The following is an 18,011-nucleotide window of genomic DNA, read 5'->3' as shown; positions in this document are numbered from 1 at the left end:
CAGCAAATGAGTGAATTTTCTTTCAAACAGTGAATAATATATTTATCTGGACTCTTACAAACAAGTTTTGCCACAATACAAAGAGAATTTGAAAACACTGGGCAACATAATGGACTTTGCACTGACGATGTGTGAGGTGAAATGTTTTATGTGTGGTCTTAAAGTGACAATTTTACTCTGTTTTGATAACTTAATATGGGTCTTAAAGAATTCAGCTGTGGTCTTGGAGTGATAAATGTTTGTCTCTAAGCTAAGAAAAGTGCTTTCGTTAAAAGGTTTGGTTTGATATGTTTGACATTTTTCCTGAAGTACCAGTATTGTGGGCTACATTTGATGAGGCTACATTTTGTGATCAACTTAATGTTATTGTTTTGAATGTGCAACGTGACTGTCTGTTGCAAACATATAGAGATAAGACAGGAAAATGTCTTCCTGACTTCTAATAAAAAGGTGAGAGTTTGATGGTGTGCACTTAAAAATGGGAGAATTCACTGCTGTAACCCTTGTGCTATCCTAGGCACTTTGACATTGGGAGTTGGGTCATCTAGACCCACTAGACAGTGTGCTGAACCTTTTTTCTTCAATGATTTGTGATCTTCACTGGTGTCCATTGATTACATGAAATCTTTCCACCTTAATCCACCTTTGTCATGGTAGGGAGAACAAGTCAATGTAAGTTGGGGTCATCTAAGATAGCACAAGGGTTAAACGTGGACAGAATTTATGACTCATCCAGAGAGCTAGGTTGGGAGTTTTAATGTGACCCTTCAAAGATTGATGATCCGCTAAACAGAATTATTTTATCTCATACCAAGTTTTTCATTAGTCATATCATTAGTCAAGAATTAGTCAGTAGAAAGCCCAAATCAAGTAATCAATTTCCAAATATACCTCATTAGTTGAAAGCACTGATACTCCAGTATTCTAAGGGTGTATTCAGACTGGAAAAATCTTTTGTTCCAGATCAATTCGGCTTTATTTGTTCCGGATTGAGACCCAAACCTTGTGTTTGGTCTGTATTCGGACTGGCGTCAAGCAGTCTGTTATGGACCAAAGCTTAGTAACAAAACCATGTGACTAAAGATCTCTTCGTTCATTGGCCAGGAACTACGAGGGTGGGTCAAAACAAAAGAGAAAGATGGATGTGGTACACTTTCCACAGCAAACTCCCCTGTGTCTTATCTTCGTAGTCAAACTGATCTGACTCTTTCATAGATTTTACAACAACAGCAAGTGTAAGGCCCCACCCGCATATTACAAGTGTCAGTGTTAATGTTTTGAGTTAGAATGCGCTGAGTAAAAATCTGAGGTTTATTTAACATGTTTTAGGGATAAAGTTGTACAAATAGTGTCAACTATTAAAACCCAAAAGTGTTGCAGTAACAGTTCTCTTTTTACTGTATATTTTCTTGAGGTTCTGCATTAGTGTTATACTCAAGAAACCACCACAGTTCCTGTTTCCACAAAACATCTTTACTGTTCAGCTGCTACACGGCTGTAGAAAAGATGCTATTTCAGTCGGGGGGGTGGGGTGGGGGTTGCTTTTCACACTGTGCTGTCTCATTTCTGAAGGAGGTTGGGGGAGAACCATACTGATATGGTTGGTCTTCATTTAGAGACCTGGGACCTGGACTCCAGACTTGGAGAGTCAAGTCTTACCAGCAGATATTTAAGACTTGACATCAACGACTTGAAGCTCCAGATTTGGGAAAAAGACATGTTTGTTCTTTTTTTGTTTTTTTGTCTCCAGGAAGTCACTATCAGGTGTCAAAATAAAAGTTATCTTTTCAGAGTTTTTGCATTGGGAATATAAACTGTTGGTTGTTGAGTCTCCAGGCTGTTTAATGACATCTTGTTATAAAACGCTTGTTTTAACCATAAGTTTTAAGAATTCCATGATAAAGGTATGAAGAATGGAGTTTGTATCAATTGGTTTAAGGTTCAAAGCTCCACACTGCATCCTGCTGGACCCCTTCATCCTCTTCCCATCCCAAGTCCGTAGTCCAACATCTACACAGACGTTGTTTCAGGTCTTCTGGTTTAAGGCACACTGTGGTACACTCAAAAAAATAACTCATTGGATGAACTCAATTTAATTGTGGTCTCGATTTCCATCCAATAAATATGAGTAGCCCCACCTCAAAGAAAATTCTTCCATGTAATGAAATATAATTGAGTTAGTCGAACTCAATTTTATCAAGAATGGCAAGGCAAAAAAAAAAAAAAGTCATCTGAGAATATATATCAAAACGATCAGCCAATCTTGAATTTAGAACCTCTGTATGCTAATCCCACTGGCAGATCCACTGAGCTAAAACCTCTGTGGCAACATACAACCGCCAGCATAATTACATAGAATCATTTTTTCTATAAATGAGGTTCATTGTGTATTGTCTTATTGGTAGAAGCCGAGTTGAAACGATTCCAAGCCACAGTACGTATTTTGCGTGGAAAATCACGAACGAAGGTTTTTTCTCTTCGAAAAGTCTAAGGATTTGAAGGACCAAAAGTCATAGCAGGCATTAGACGGAGGGGCTGAACATTTTAATAGTTGATTGGTTAAAATAGGTGAAAAATTGTAGCCGTAAAACGGCAGAAGATTCTATAAAAAGAATAAATAAAGAGAAACAGGAAAACTACGGTGGCCCAGAAGGGTCACAACACAACACATTAACTTTACACACAACACATTAGCTTTACACACAACACATTAACTTTACACACAACACATTAACTTAACACACAACACATTAACTTTACACACAACACATTAACTCACAACACAACACATTAACTCACAACACAATAACTCACAACACAAGACAATAACTCACAACACAACACATTAACTCACAACACATTAACTCATGGCCCAGAAGGGTCACAACACAACACATTAACTTACCTCACAACACTTTAACTCACAACGGAAGTAAAGCAGCAATGGAAGTGCTTTTATTCTGAAATTTGAGCGGCTAACTGCCTAACAGAAAGTAACATCACAGTGAGCTGTGTAGGGAGCATGATTTTTCTAAAGGAGCAGCTAGCAGCAGTGTTGCCCGAAACTTTCTCTTTATTAAGTTTCTCCTTCCTCTAAACACACACAACATGAACGCACACTCCTCCCTCCGCTGTCACACCCTCTCTGTCCTGCACGCCCGCTCCTCTCCTCTCCTTTCCTCCGCTCCCTCCTCTCACACAGGCGCATGCGGTCCCCAACACACACACACAAACACCCACTCCGCAACACTAGACACCAAGAATGTGGAGAGATGGGGTTTAGTATTTTGGAGAGTTCTACTTGGTAATCATGTTTCCATGTTTGAAATCATAAGATCATCCCAGGGAAAGTTTCTGCTTTAACTCCTGCAGTGAAAGCTGCATCTAAATCTGACGCCGTGTTTGCATCTCTCTGACAGTTTGAAGCCAAGCCCCTCCCCCGCATCTCTACCTGCTTTTCCTCTCTACCTGTTCACCTGTTCACATCGTCTGCAGCTGAGAGTTATTTCCCCCCGCGCTCCTCCAGTGTATCCTACACAGAGAGCGCAAAATACTGTCATCATAGGTTGACACGATAGTCGGCGCGCTCCGGCCTTGCACACGGAAGAAAGAGCCGCATATAGCGGGGATAGAGCGGGTTAAGAAAATGAATGAAAGAAGGCCGGTCCGCTGAAGAAATATTGAATACTGTCCTCCTTTTATTAGATCAGGAGAAAGAAAAATACACAGCTTTCATTGAGTTTTCCCCCTACTGGACTGATTTAGCACCCGATCCGATGATTTTTCAAAATAAAAGATCGTTCAGACTAATAATTAAAGGATCGATAAACACAGACACCGATCCATGCAGCGATCAGACCATAACTTTAGGCTGGTATCTCCTCCTACACGCAGCCGCAGTGTCAGGCTTTAAAGAACACAATTTCTAAGAAGTTGCATCCCCCCAACAACAGGTTAGATGACAGAGCCCATTAAGCGTCTCTGCCTGGTGCGTTCACTGAGCTTCAGTACACAGAAGTTCAACAGCCATACGGCCTAACGTAGTCCGCTATTATATATTCATGAGGGAAAAAACCCGCCGAACTGACCCTAAAACAGCCCAAATTATGCAAACCCGGCCAAAGCCATTTTTACCCGCAAATTTAAAACCAAAACCGCCCAATCTGGCAACACTGCTGCTATCTTCTCTTGTAGAAAAATCATGCTCCCTCCACAGCTCACTGTAATGTTACTTTCTGTTAGGTGGATAGCCGCTCAGCCTAGTGGAAATTTCAGAATAAAAGCACTTCCATTGCTGCTTTACTTCCGTTGTGAGTTAAAGTGTTGTGAGGTAAGTTGATGTGTTGTGTTGGGACCCTTCTGGGCCATGAGTTAATGTGTTGTGTTGTGAGTTAATGTGTTGTGTTGTGAGTTATTGTGTTGTGTTGTGAGTTGTTGTGTTGTGAGTTGTTGTGTTGTGAGTTATTGTGTTGTGTTCTGAGTTAATGTGTTGTGTTGTGAGTTAATGTGTTGTGTTGTGAGTTAATGTGTTGTGTGTTAAGTTAATGTGTTGTGTGTAAAGGTAATGTGTTGTGTGTGAAGTTAATGTGTTGTGACCCTTCTGGGCCACCGTAGAAAACAGCATTCAACATGCGCACAGCATGCCCCTTACTTGAACTCATTTATTTTGGATTACTGGAGTTTATAGGTGAGACTATTAATACATTTTGTGTTAGGTCAATTAAATGTAGATACATTATTTTACAACAAATATATTTAAATAAAACAAACAAAATGTAATTGTGTTACATTAATATGAGGCCAGAACAGTCTCATAATTCAGAATTGCACACACTCCAAGTCACAAATGCACACACTTCGATTCACAAATGTCATTTATGCAAACGTGCTAAATAAATTTGGAAATGCTCAAGTTGTGTTTCACAAATGCACACTCTGTGTTTCACAAACACACACTTTGTGTTTCACACATGCACACTGAATGTTTTATAAATGTACAATAATTTTCTCACAAATGTGCACACTGTTTCACAAAAACATTTTAGAAATTCACAATAAATGTTTCAGAAATGCACAGTAGGTGCTTCAAAAACATGATTTTTAGGTACACATGTGATATGAACTCACAGATCATACAAATTGCAGAATGTGCATTCAAAATCCCGCTCTCGTTTGTGAATCTCCCCACATTTGTGAGAGATTTTCTACGGTGAATGTTGAGACTCCTCTGACGGAGCAGGTCAACTAATGTCACCATTGGCTTGTGAATCTGTCAATCAAACTCATCGGCAAAGCAGGCGGGTTCCCTTTTAGCCAATCGAATGGCCCCTTACACTTTCTCTACGCTTTCGTGCAGGTGGCAAAATCCCCGCCCATATTTGATTCTGTACCAGTCGGTCGTGTTAGCTTTAGCATGGCTTGTCGGTTTATTTGCCTTCGGTTGTCAAAAATTACTGGCTTGCGCAACTTTTCAGTGGACCTGGAAGCAAGGCAACAGTGGTTGAATGCACTTGACATTGAATCCATCGAACTCTTTACTGGTCATGAGATTTACAATTAACGTTTCACTCAGGATTGTTTTGTACGTTATCCTTCTCTTAGCTTTGATGCTAGCGTCATTTCAACACTCAGACACGGTTCCCTTTGGTCTTGATAATATGAAGGTTGAGGAGAAAAATCTTCCAACTTCCACAGAAGGTTCTGTGGAGAAACTGGCATCACTTTGCTCCTTACCACGCAGTGGGACGTTACCTCAGGCTCATCTCACTGTCAATCACAGATACCCAATACACCTCCCCTGCTCAGCCCAAAGTCACTTTGCTGGACCTTAATTTTAATTTTTTAATAACTCAAATGTCATTGATTTTATATTGTAACCATATTTCTGCTAACCTCTTGGCCAGGTCACCCTTGCAAAAAAGATCATCATCTCTATGGGTTTTATAACTGGTTAAATACTAAACAACAAAAGATGGTCATAGAACAACAAAGTGCAAACATTCACCCTTTATTGCCGAGTAAAATTCAGTGAAAACAGGGACAGATTAAAACATCAAAATTTAAGCAGATGCGGGGGATCTCTACTGATTTGAATTTTATTTAAACTGGAATTAATTTTCACAACATCCTTACATACAATGAAGTCCCTTGAACAATACAGCAGTATTGATTTGAACTTTGTCTTGCTCCCCTCAGTCTCTCTTCTTCTGTATGTAATTATGTCGCCTAAATTAACTTCTAAACAAATGGGACAGTAAAGATATAGGTCCACTCCAAAACGGTCTGAATTCCACAATGGATTGATGTCGTCTTGCAGTTCCAACATTTGTGGACCGAAAAGAGGACTGTCCCATTCCAGGAAATTGATCCTAGGATGAGGTTCAGTCATGGATCCACTCTCCTCCCATTCAATTTCTGGAACCAGCATACCCTGACAAAAAAAAAAAGATACTGTTTATGAACAGTGCAGTTTTTTTTTTTTAATGTTTTGGATTATGTAGGCACAGTGACCGACTAATTACTTATTAATTACTTATATTGTTGCTGGCAGGCAGACCTCATATCTCCATAACTGTTTTTAATTTGCAAATAAGTGATCCTTAACAAAGTAGTGAGATTAGTACATCTGATAGCTCATAATGCCATGCATTGTGACACATTTTGAACTTGCAGATGTTCTATTCTTCCTACTTGATTTAAAAAACCAAACAATTTAGGGAAATTGTTTGCACCACGCAACAATAATACTTTTCATTCATTTTCGATGAAAATTCATTGTAGTCATTGTGATTTCATTATACTGTTCTTGATACTTTCCACTTTAGTCGAACTGCACACAAATCAGTTTTCCAGTACAGTGAGATTACATAAAGCACTTACCCGGGGATCAGAAACAGGGTTCTGGGTCAAGCCCAACTGCCACAGCTGATTTGGTGTCATGCTTTGCTCCATCCTGATTGGATGGCTGTCCCACGCGTCACTAAAGACATCGAAACTGGCCTGAATGCGTGGTAGGAAAATATAGTGGCAGCAGAATACGTGACAGTCATGAAGACATCACACCAGAGGGGCTCAATCCTTTATTTGAAAAAAAGCAAAAAGAAATATTATATTGTCAGATTTATTTTTAATACATCATTCACTTTTATGTATATATTAAAGCTTCTAAAACTAGGTTCAAATCACAGTTGATTGTGTGTACACTTTTCCCGCAATGAAGCTGTTTGTGTCAGTTCTACGCACTGTGAGCATTAACTCGGCTATGCCCACATGTTGTCTTCCGTGATCTCCTCTCACCCTGACAATAACATGAAAATCATGTCTCAAACACATAATTACAAATGCATCGCCAATACGGTACGCATCAATTTAAAATGTAATGTTCTTATGTACGTTGCCAATAAGTAGAATTTCTAGGTTAAATAAATGGCAGGAGTGGGTTACATGTGTCACTGGGAAAAAAATTGAGGCGAGAGAGACTGTCAAGGGGGTGTAAAATGTTATTCATGAGGGGAAAGAGTTTTAGAGTTGCCTTTGTTTTCAGAGAGGAGTCTAAAAAAAGTTATGCTAAATTCCCAATTGTCAGGTAAAACATTAATACGATAAATGATAAAATATGAAATAGAATAGAATAGAAGGGTATTTAATTATCCCTGAAGAAATTTTTAAAAATGGCCATCTTAAAAAAACACAAAACACACACGCATTACAAATAGAAATACAGTAAACCCTTGTTTTTCGCGGGGGTTACGTTCCAAAAAGAACCCGTGATGGGCAAAATCCGTGAAGTAGAAACCTTAATTTTTTTTACAATTATTATACAATTAAATACTCTATTATACATTAAAAAGAAAGAACAAACCAATTTACAGGCTCAAGCATTTGTTTCACAAATAAAAGTACTTTAGAAACGTTTTTTTCAACAAATAACTTCTGTACTGTACTGTCAAATATTAATTTGAATCATCGATGTGAACAGAAGGCTTCAAATTGCGGAGATTAGCCCCGCCCACCGCGACCCGATTAAACGGGAGAAAATTTAAAATGATTATGAAAAAAATACAAAGTACAGTGGGACAAATAGTGACTCAGGTGTATTTCACTGCTCTACAGACTGAGCTGCTGCATTCTGACTGCGCTCTGCAGTGTTTTCTTCTTTTGAAGCCTGCGGTGCAGCTGTGTTTGTTCGGGAGAAGAACATAGTGATAGGCAGTTGTTGCTCTTTTCTATGGGTTTTAGAGAAACTCCAAATTGCTAGATGAATTGCACGTACGTTTTGTAAATTTGGCAAGCTGTTTTACGTACGTGTACATATTAAACTGCAACGTTATTGACGCACAGGTACAGAAGAAGCGGAGTGACTTTTTAGCCAATCAGAATGCAGAACACAAGGCACGATGCAAATCCGTGAAGTAGCGAAACCGTGAAAAGTAAACCGCGTTATAGCGAGGGATCACTGTATCACAAATTAAAAAGATTGATAAAAAAAAGTAAATAATTGAAAAATCAGTGGGTAAAATTAATTAAAATAAATTACTTGTAAAAGGCCCTGCCAGAGAGTTGTATTGCCTGATGGCACGAGGAACCAAAGATTGCTTCAGTCTTTTTGTGGAGCAGCGCTGGGACAGCAGTCTGTTGCTGAATGTCCAGGCCTTCCACATCAACAGGTTGCCTCTCCAAGGTGCTTGACGGTCGATGATGCAGCCTTTGAAGGATGTCACAATACAGTAATTCCTAGAGAATAAATAAAAACACGACAAACATGGATTCGATAATTTAGCTGGCTGAGATTAAATTACATAACTTTCAAATATTTGAAAGGGGAATTTTTTTAAAACACTCTTGCTATTACAACTTGAGCTTGTAGTAAAGAACAGCTTTAAAAAAAAAATCAGAGACAAGACACTGATCACAGGAAGCCTGTGTGTAATACTTGCAGTAACTTCTACTCTAATCACTGTTGACAGGTGATTTCTCCCATCCACCCTTTCTGTGACTACTTATCGACTACAAAACAGCCTAAAAACAATATAATGTTTGGGATTCTTGTCATTACGTCATTGGAAGTAAAGATACGGGGATTTTAGTGGCTGTCACTCTGACACAATCTCACAGGGCTTGTCAGCACAATTACGGGTTCTAGAGTTAGAAACTTCTAATGGCTTCTTTCATTCAACAGTGGATTCACGTCTGTTGTATTTAAAAAATGCCGTTTTCATGAATGTCATATGAATTAACTTTGTTGCACATATCCACCCCGTCTTGAAGTCTGGGTTGTGAAAATACTGTGTCTAACTTTAACCCGGATCGCGTTTACATAAAGGCAGCACACGGAACAGCTAACTAGCTAGTTAGCATAGCATAGCATCAGTGTTTAACAACATCGCCGTCTCCAAATCAATACTTTTTATTAAACTTTCTTTGCTGCTGTAAATCCGGCATGTTTTTCCCCTTAGTTCCATCTGAATCACGTTAAGAACCTACAGACTGGCTATAGACGCTAGCTTGAACTGACACCGGCTTGAACGTCACTCACACTCACAGGCAGATACAACTTGAGTCGAAAGCCGGCTAGTTTCGAGGCCCCTGGTTGGTTGTAGTTACTCGTGTTGTGTGAAGAGCTGGTATGCCAAGTATAAAACTTGACAAAACCATCATAAGTCCTCTCCCGCTTTAACCATGAAAAAATATGACAGCACAGGCTAAGCTAAGCAAAGCTAAGCTAATTTGCGGTGGGGGTACTCTGCAAATGACTCGGCTGAAGTGTTCATAAAGCATTCACACATGTCACTTGGCTAAGGAGAACTCTTCAACTTAGTATTCAATAACATTACAGGATGTACAACGAGGGGATGATCAAATAAATGCATTACTTACGGGCTGAGACTGATCCTGTTCGGATGACCTCTCCGCCATGTTTGCCGCCCGCGTACTTTCAACTGCTGTGATTAACAGCTCCCTCCCTCGTCAGTTTGAAAGTGAGGAGAAAGTGTAAGGGGCCATTTGATTGGCTAAAAGCGAACCCGCCTGCTTTGCTGATGAGTTTGATTGACAGATTCACTACCCACTCAATATTCACCGTAGAAAAATCTCTCACAAATGTGGGGAGATTCACAAACGAGAGCGGGATTTTGAATGCACATTCTGCAATTCGTATGATCTGTGAGTTCATATCACATGTGTACCTAAAAATCATGTTTTTGAAGCACCTACTGTGCATTTCTGATACATTTATTGTGAATTTCTGAAATGTTTTTGTGAAACAGTGTGCACATTTGTGAGAAAATTATTGTGCATTTGTAAAACATTCAGTGTGCATGTGTGAAACACAATGTGTGTGTTTGTGAAACACAGGGTGTGCATTTGTGAAACACCACTTGTGCATTTCCAAATTTATTTAGCACGTTTGCATAAAATGACATTTGTGAATCGAAGTGTGTGCATTTGTGACTTGGAGTGTGTGCAATTCTGAATTATGAGACTGTTCTGGCCTCATACATGAAAGAGCGGCTTGAATCATTTTTTTAGTGTAGACCGGTTTTCCATGACTGTTCAGTTCATTCCTATCCACAAACTTTGCTTAGTGAAGGAGAAAAAGGGGTGTGAATTAAACTCCAGTTTTCCGGCTTTAATCTGTAATGTACTCTTCATCTGACTTGTCTAAAACTGTTCAAAGGACTTTGCTCTATGCAACTTGAAGATGCTCGGTCCAGGATACAGAAGATGATAAACATCAAGAGCTTGAAGAAATTAGTACAAGGAAGTCATGGAACTATTTTTGAGGAACTTTGTTGGTGTGCAACTTCTTTGATTCTTGTGCATTTTTTTAGAGACTTAAAGTTTCTGAGGATAAATCTCCACTCATGATCAGTCAGAAATGTAAACCTTGAGCACTGAGAGTTTTGACTACATGACTGTAATTAGCTAATTTTACAGTTTCATATATTCGTAGTCTAACTGATCTGACTCTTTCAGAGTTATTACAGTAACATCAAGTGTAATAACTCAGAGCATTAACACTGACACATGGCAAATGGCAGCGGGACCTTACACTATGAAAGTTTTTCTGTAGCATAATTAAAAATAAGTCAATACCAGAAATGCTTTTTCATTTTCAAAATGAAGCTGCATTTGTTGACTCAAAATTAAAAAGAAAAAGTAATCTGCCAAAATGCTTTTTCTTTTTCTTTTTCAACACCGCTTATTCTGTCACTAAATGAAAATGTTAAAGGAAATGGTATTTGAAATTTCATTTTCAATTTTATTTTATTTTTGAGTCATTTTATGCAGTTACATTGTGAAAATGAAAAGGCAATTCTGATAATAGATTTTAATAATCAAATTAGATATTTCTAATTGAATTTTGGTACACCTTTACCAGAGAACCTTTTGAAAATGAAATGTTGTAATGGCAATCATGTTTCCATGTTTGAGTTCATAAAATCATCCCAGAGAAAGTCTCTTCTTCAACTCACGCAGTGAAAGCTGTGTCTAAATCTGACGCCCGTGTTTCCATCTGACAGTTTGAAGCCAAAGCCCCTCCCTCGCCTCTCTATCTGTTCACCTGTTCATATCCTCTATATCCTTTAATTAATGATGATGTTAATTTCGCTGAACAAAAGAAGTTTGTCTGGCTATTTGTGTGCACGGGGGTCGGGGATGACAGTACGTGCCGCGCGCGCACACACACAAGGCAAGGCAGCACACACACATCAGTAGTGATCTCGTAGGGGACACGTGAGCGCCCCCCGAAAAAAATCCTTTCATCCCACTATATACTAAGAACACCCATTTCCGTGTAAATTAATGAAGTTTGCGTCAAGGAGTCCCTACCATCTTGTCACCTTGCTGCTACAATGACCGTATGTTGCGCTGCGGGGGGGGGGGTGTTCCGATTGGAAACGTAACGAGACCACCTCAAAAGATTGGTCGGAGAGCGGTTCCCAGTCCTGGACCAGAGTCCACCTGGGTGTATTCAGACTGTATGTTCGTTCCGGATTATCAGGGGAAACGAACTCTGGTCCACTTAGACAAAGAACCATAGATGTTGAAGCAAAAGTAGATGCAGTTTTTGCAGAAGTAAAAGAGTATCAACAATGCAAAGTTTCAGTCACTTATGTTCAGGAAAGAAGGTGAAATGAAATATATATGCTTACATATGCTGAAAAATCCTAATAAAGCACGCTGGAGGTGATGACCTGGAGTTAGAACATTCGAAGGAAGTTAAAGAGCCACTACAATGAATATTGTGTTTTTTCGTGTTTTTGTTCAGTGGGATATTTCTAATGATGGACGGCATACATAAAAAAAATTCAGCTAAATTTGCATTTCTGAGTATTTCTAAATTCAAATCGTTGTGAATCAGGGGCAAACGTTTAAAAAAGATTGTATTTATGGTGTAGAAAATACGCTGAGCAGGCCACAAGCTCCTTGCTCCACTCTATCCTGATGTGTTCGCCATTTTTGTTGCACTATTAGATTGGGGGTGTAAAGAGCTTGAGGCTAGCCCAGTTACAGATGAAGGGAGGACAAGCTTTAAAGGCTGAATTGTCTTCAGAAACTATGTCCTAGAAAACAACAAGCGAAGCCAAATAGGTACATTGGCTGGGGTTTACACCACCAAACTCAGTTCTGAGTGGAGAAAAGTAAAATTTAAAGCTTTGTTGGGTTGGATTTTTGATTATTTGGGTCGATTTGAAAGAGACAGGAATTTGTCTTGTGTTGGCCATTGGTCATTTAGGGACAATGCTCTAATTTCTTTTTTTTTTCAACTGAACAACCTTAGGTCATGCTGTATTTTTACCCAAATTGGATAAAAGACCACCGGTTTTTGTTTGACTGTAATTTTTTTATTTTATAAAATTTTAAATGTACTATATAAACATTTAACATGAACATGATGTAATCAATAATAATATTCTAAAAGAAATCCTATTTCTACCTTTGAAACAAAACTAAAATCTTTACATAACAGTCTGAAGCTGTCATGCTTAAGATTGGTGTATTTTTATGTAAATATCAAATCTTGATGAAATATATATCATATGAGTGAGTTTAAATTAGTCTTTTCAGTTTGTTACCTTGGAAAGTTAGTTGGTGTTAAATGTACCAATATCCACAGGCGATAGAAAACAAAAAAGGGCAAAAATGACCTAGCACAAAAAATCTACATGAAATGTCTCCTGTATGTCTCGTTGTATGAAATGTACAACATGTTTTTAATAATAATTTTTAATGTGTTTTTGTCTCTGCAGGTGCATTCATCATTTGCTGGACCCCTGGTTTGGTCATTCTGCTCCTTGATGTCTTCTGTTCCAGCTGCAATGTCCTCACCTACGAAAAGTTTTTCCTGCTTCTTGCTGAGTTCAACTCAGCCATGAATCCCATCATCTATTCTTACCGTGACAAAGAGATGAGCGCCACCTTCAGGCAGATCCTGTGCTGCCAACGGCAGGAGAATGTCAACGGGACAGCAGCAGAGGGGTCTGATCGGTCTGCCTCTTCCATCAACCATACGGTGCTAGGCGGAGGTGTGAACCACCATCAACATCAACACGACCACTCTGTAGTGTGAATTAAAAAAATACGTTCTCCCTAAATCTGAATTGAGACCAAGCTAGAGACATGAACTACAGACTGTAGAACTGAAAAAAGCAACTGAAGATGAGGATAAAATTAGTTTCAATGAAAAATCTTGATACTAAGACTAAGGGATGATATTCAAGGACTGGGCTGTTAGAATTTTCTGTTAATTGTTCATTTTTATTTGTTTTTAGTATGTTCTTACAGCCAACAATAATATGAAGTATTTAACAGTGATCTGTGGAATCACAGTATTGCCAGTCCGTTTTTACTGTTCAGATAACGTTTGCTGATATTGTGTCCCTTGTTTCCCGCCACCAATGAAAAATCTATGTAAATGCGCATGAACATGGGTTTCGGACTTCCGGGTTAAAAGATCTCATATGTAAACAAAGCTCTGCAAGTTTTTGCGAATGTTTTTGGGCTCTATGTACGAAACGCATAGCCATTGAATGCATGTTGGAAGTTTAACCAGGTTCAACTTTGACCAATGGATGGCATCCCTTTTAATTCATAAAAGTGCCACCTGTTTGAAAATTTATCTTGAAGGAAAAGTTATTAATTGTGGTTTGTGCCTGGCTGGAATTATATGACACCGAGTCTTTCATATATTGGAATAGGGCTGTGAAAGAAAAAAGCCTGGAGCAAGAATCATGAGGTTTGCACTGCTTTGACACTTTGCACCAAGCCACTTCCAGCTGTGGCAACATGCGCAAGTAAACAGAAGAAAAAGAAAAGGGAAGAGGTCCGCTTGTCCAGTGCAAACACCATGGGCTGAATTTGCTTTTTTTAAGAACACGTGTCACATGCACAGTGTGTCTGTAGCTTAAGAGTTCTACCAAGATGTTCCAGGAAACGTAGCAGAAAGGAGTCAAATCTGGATGTGAGACAGAGGTCTAAGCTACTTAGTGAGTGGCTCAGCTGAAAGCATCAGAGAATGTTGCTGTCTCTGAAACAAAGAAAAAAAGGGAGAACGTAAGAGAATGTTGACTGTTAATTGGTAAGAATCCACCTCACTGTTCCAGGATTATAAAGAGACCTGGAACCATGCATGGTCATGCAAGCAGTTCAAAGCATGCTTTTTCATCCCCCCCCCCCCAAAAAAAATAAAAAATAAAAACCCCGGAAAATTCAGGGAAGAAAGGTACATTAAGCTCTGTAAGTCAAACTCTATTTCTTGCCAGGAATTTAACCGGAAATCAGTTTCCTTTTATGCGTGTTTTATGCTAGCTAAATTCATCCTATAATACTAAGCTATTTCTATACAAAGTATATACATACCTGAATCTATTTGCATCACATAAATAAAATATAATTAAAAATGATGATGTTTATCCTATCTCAACAATAAATACTTTTTTAGTTCACTACTTAATTAAATAGTAGAAAAACGCATTGCAGTTCCTCTTATAATGTTCCTTGTTAAATATAAATAAGTTACTTCATAAGAAGTGAGTCAGAACGGATACAACTTTGTTTTGTAGTGCTATAAATTTAGGCCTACTCTATGACAGCACTTCCTGACCTCTACCAACTACTTGACATTTTCTGATAGCAGAAATTCAGCAGGTTGAAATCATGCCTTCTTCAGTCATATTCTCTGTACGTATGCAAATGCTCAAAATATAAACTCATTCGGGGGATTAAGCACTTTTATTCTTTCTTTGGGATGTGTGGGAAACAATCAGAGTACTGCATTAAGGCATCCTGATCATGTGATCTTGCGCAATCTACTTCCTGTTTTCCGTCTGTCCTCCCACAGCAAGACTATAAATTGCAGTAGCAGATCCCAAATAAAGAATGACAATAAAACATCCAATTTGTTTGTTGTAAACAAATGAGAAAAGAATTCTAACACACAAGAACTATGATTTTGATCAAAAAATGTATTTTTTTCTCATTTTTTCTTTATTTTACTGCACTTAAAGCAAAGTCAGACCTTTTGTGAATACAAATCAAGCACAACTTCACTCTGCACTGAACTGCCCTATTAATAAGGGGGACCATCACATTTTGTCAATAATCGGGGGGGGGGGGGGGGGGACCTTTATTGAATTTCTAAAAATGAAAAAAAAAAAAACACAATTTTGCAATTACACTGTTTCCATTACAGCATTTATGCGAATAAACACAAACCCACCCACACGATGAGTCATTCAAAAACACAATGTGAACAATGCTTTGATTTACAGCAGATTTATTATTACGAATCCAATTTGCGCAATTTCATAGTCATTGTCAGTTATCACTTTGTCAATCAGTAATATCCAAAGATGATGGACTGTTACATAAGAACCAGCAAAAACACTGACAAATATCTTTTTAGCTGACAAGAAAGGAACAAAAATCCCCACAGAAACTTAAAATCTTTCTACATTATTTTCCTTTACTGGTAAGGTCTTGTTGTATAACTGTCTGTCTACCCCTTAGCCGTTTTTATAGAAAAAAAGTTCACTCTTTTCAGCTTATTTATTTATTAGTCTCCTGCCCGAAAATCATTTTGCCCAACTGTTTGGGTGTTTTAATTTTTTTTTCTTATTCCAGAGTGTGCCTTTAAAGTGTTACAGTATTATTGTTCCTTTTTAAAAAATGATTTTAAATAAGTTTTAGTTTTTCTACAATCATTGCCAAATTTTGTTCAGTTTTGGCAATGTCCACCTCCTTGCTTGACCTTGACTGCAACTCTGTCTTTGGGGGAAGGATTTATTCAGGTTAAAACAAACCAACAAAGCTTTGTCGGGTGACTCGCTTTTGTTTACCATCTTTGAATATCATTGTGAGTGTTTTATGTACAGTATGCCTCTACTGAAATCTATTATTCATAGTTACTCGCCAAAGGGAAAAGTGTTTCTTGTCTGTGAATTAAACTGTCGCACTCTGTACAAATGTACTGTAACATTGATTTATGTCTTACCTATATCTATATCCATGTTTGAATTGTGTATTTTCTTGTAACACAGTAAGAGATGCTGGCTGGTCTGTGACCCCAAACTAAACACACTAAACAGCTGTAGTGCTGTGTTTTGCTGACTAAAGAGTAACTTCCCACCATTGGAATCTCTGGTTTGCAAACCTAAGATGTGCTCGAATCATACCATAGTCTGTTTTGTTTGACTCACGCGGTTGCTCAGATCATTAGCTCTGCCATGGTATAAATTTGGTGAGATACTGTACTCTAACACTATCATGTAATCATGTGATTTCCCATGTCCCATGATTCAATTTCAATTTAAGCTGTAAGGTAAAAAAACTACCCAATGACTGAACACATACATACAGTATGTACACAGTACAGATATTTATTAGCTGAATAAGACGTTCCGGTTTTTTGTCAACATAGAAGTTACATATTTATAAAGTAAGATAGTTTTTCAGTTTGATTTGACATGGAATCCAAAACCTTTTCATTTCTTCATGGACTTGACTGCCTGGATCCTAAATTTGGATGGTTTTGTTTGAAGACCCACTTCAACCCACCCCAATCTTTTAGGCTATTGTTAAAGGAGCCATTTAGTTTAAATCTTTTTCAAAGGTGTCGTTTTCTAGGTTATATGTTTTGCTAAGCAGCAATAGTTCATTTTAAACTCACCTTTAAGTTGTGGACAAGACCACTGGCGTGGAGCAACCCCACCCCGCTTCCCCTCATTGTGGCATTCCACAAGGAGCAGCAGGGTGGCTTGTGGCCCCCTCAGCATATTTTCTACCGCACAAATATGCTCTTTTTAAAACTGCTTTCTTTCATCTTATTTACATTATGAATAAAGAAATAGTTGAAAATGCAATTTTAAGCGTAATTTCTTTATATGTGTCCATCAGAAAAATGGCACAAGAACATGTTAAAAACACAATTTTTGATTGGAGTGGGTCTTTAAAGCTACTTCTGATAGTAAAGGGGAAAGGTAAAAAAAAAAAACTTTATGTCCTGCTTATTTCTGATTAGCATGTCAAAAAAGCTGGACATTTTTCAGCCTTTTTATGATTTTTTTTTTTACTCAGATTTGCTTTTTCTTTCATGTGTATTGCACAGCGCTTTTGCCACTTGCTGTCCTTGGTTTCCTTTGATTTTTTTTTTTGTTTTTGTTTGTTTGGTGGATAACTTGTTTGCATTACAACTTTAGTTAGTCACACCATGATTAATTTGCAAGTGAACCGAGATCCTTGTTTTAAGGTGGATCAGCAGTTAGCTGGTCTTCAGTTATGCTCAGGCACTGTGATTAATTTGTTTCTTTCACACATTAATCTTGGTCCCCTTTAATTCAAATGGCTTTTTTTTACTTTATAAACATGTACAACAAAAGTGTGAATGCCATTGGGACAGAGAGAGAAAAAAATGTAATGCATACAGACCTTATGTACAGCCATTGTAGAGAAGTGTCACATAACCAAAAAAAAGTTACAAAGAGCTCCAATAGCAAAAATGTCTCTCGTCA

General features: G+C 38.2%; 1 protein-coding gene across 2 annotated transcripts in view; it reads left to right on the top strand.

The window, feature by feature from the left end:
• lpar1 (lysophosphatidic acid receptor 1) overlaps positions 1-14,726 on the top strand; it is a 133,662-nt gene extending 118,936 nt beyond the window's left edge. Inside the window, exon 4 of one of the 2 annotated variants that reach the window (XM_023960357.1) lies at positions 13,254-14,726. In XM_023960357.1, the coding sequence (XP_023816125.1) occupies positions 13,254-13,573 (320 nt within the window). In that variant the 3' untranslated portion in view covers positions 13,574-14,726. 2 annotated transcript variants of the gene reach the window in all.
• The last annotated feature ends 3,285 nt before the right edge of the window (positions 14,727-18,011 follow it).

Source organism: Oryzias latipes, chromosome 12 (assembly GCF_002234675.1).
Source record: "Oryzias latipes chromosome 12, ASM223467v1".
NCBI classification, from domain to species: Eukaryota; Metazoa; Chordata; class Actinopteri; order Beloniformes; family Adrianichthyidae; genus Oryzias; species Oryzias latipes.
The sequence above is the reverse complement of the archived record's forward strand: the minus strand, read 5'-3'. Positions and strand labels throughout refer to the sequence as shown.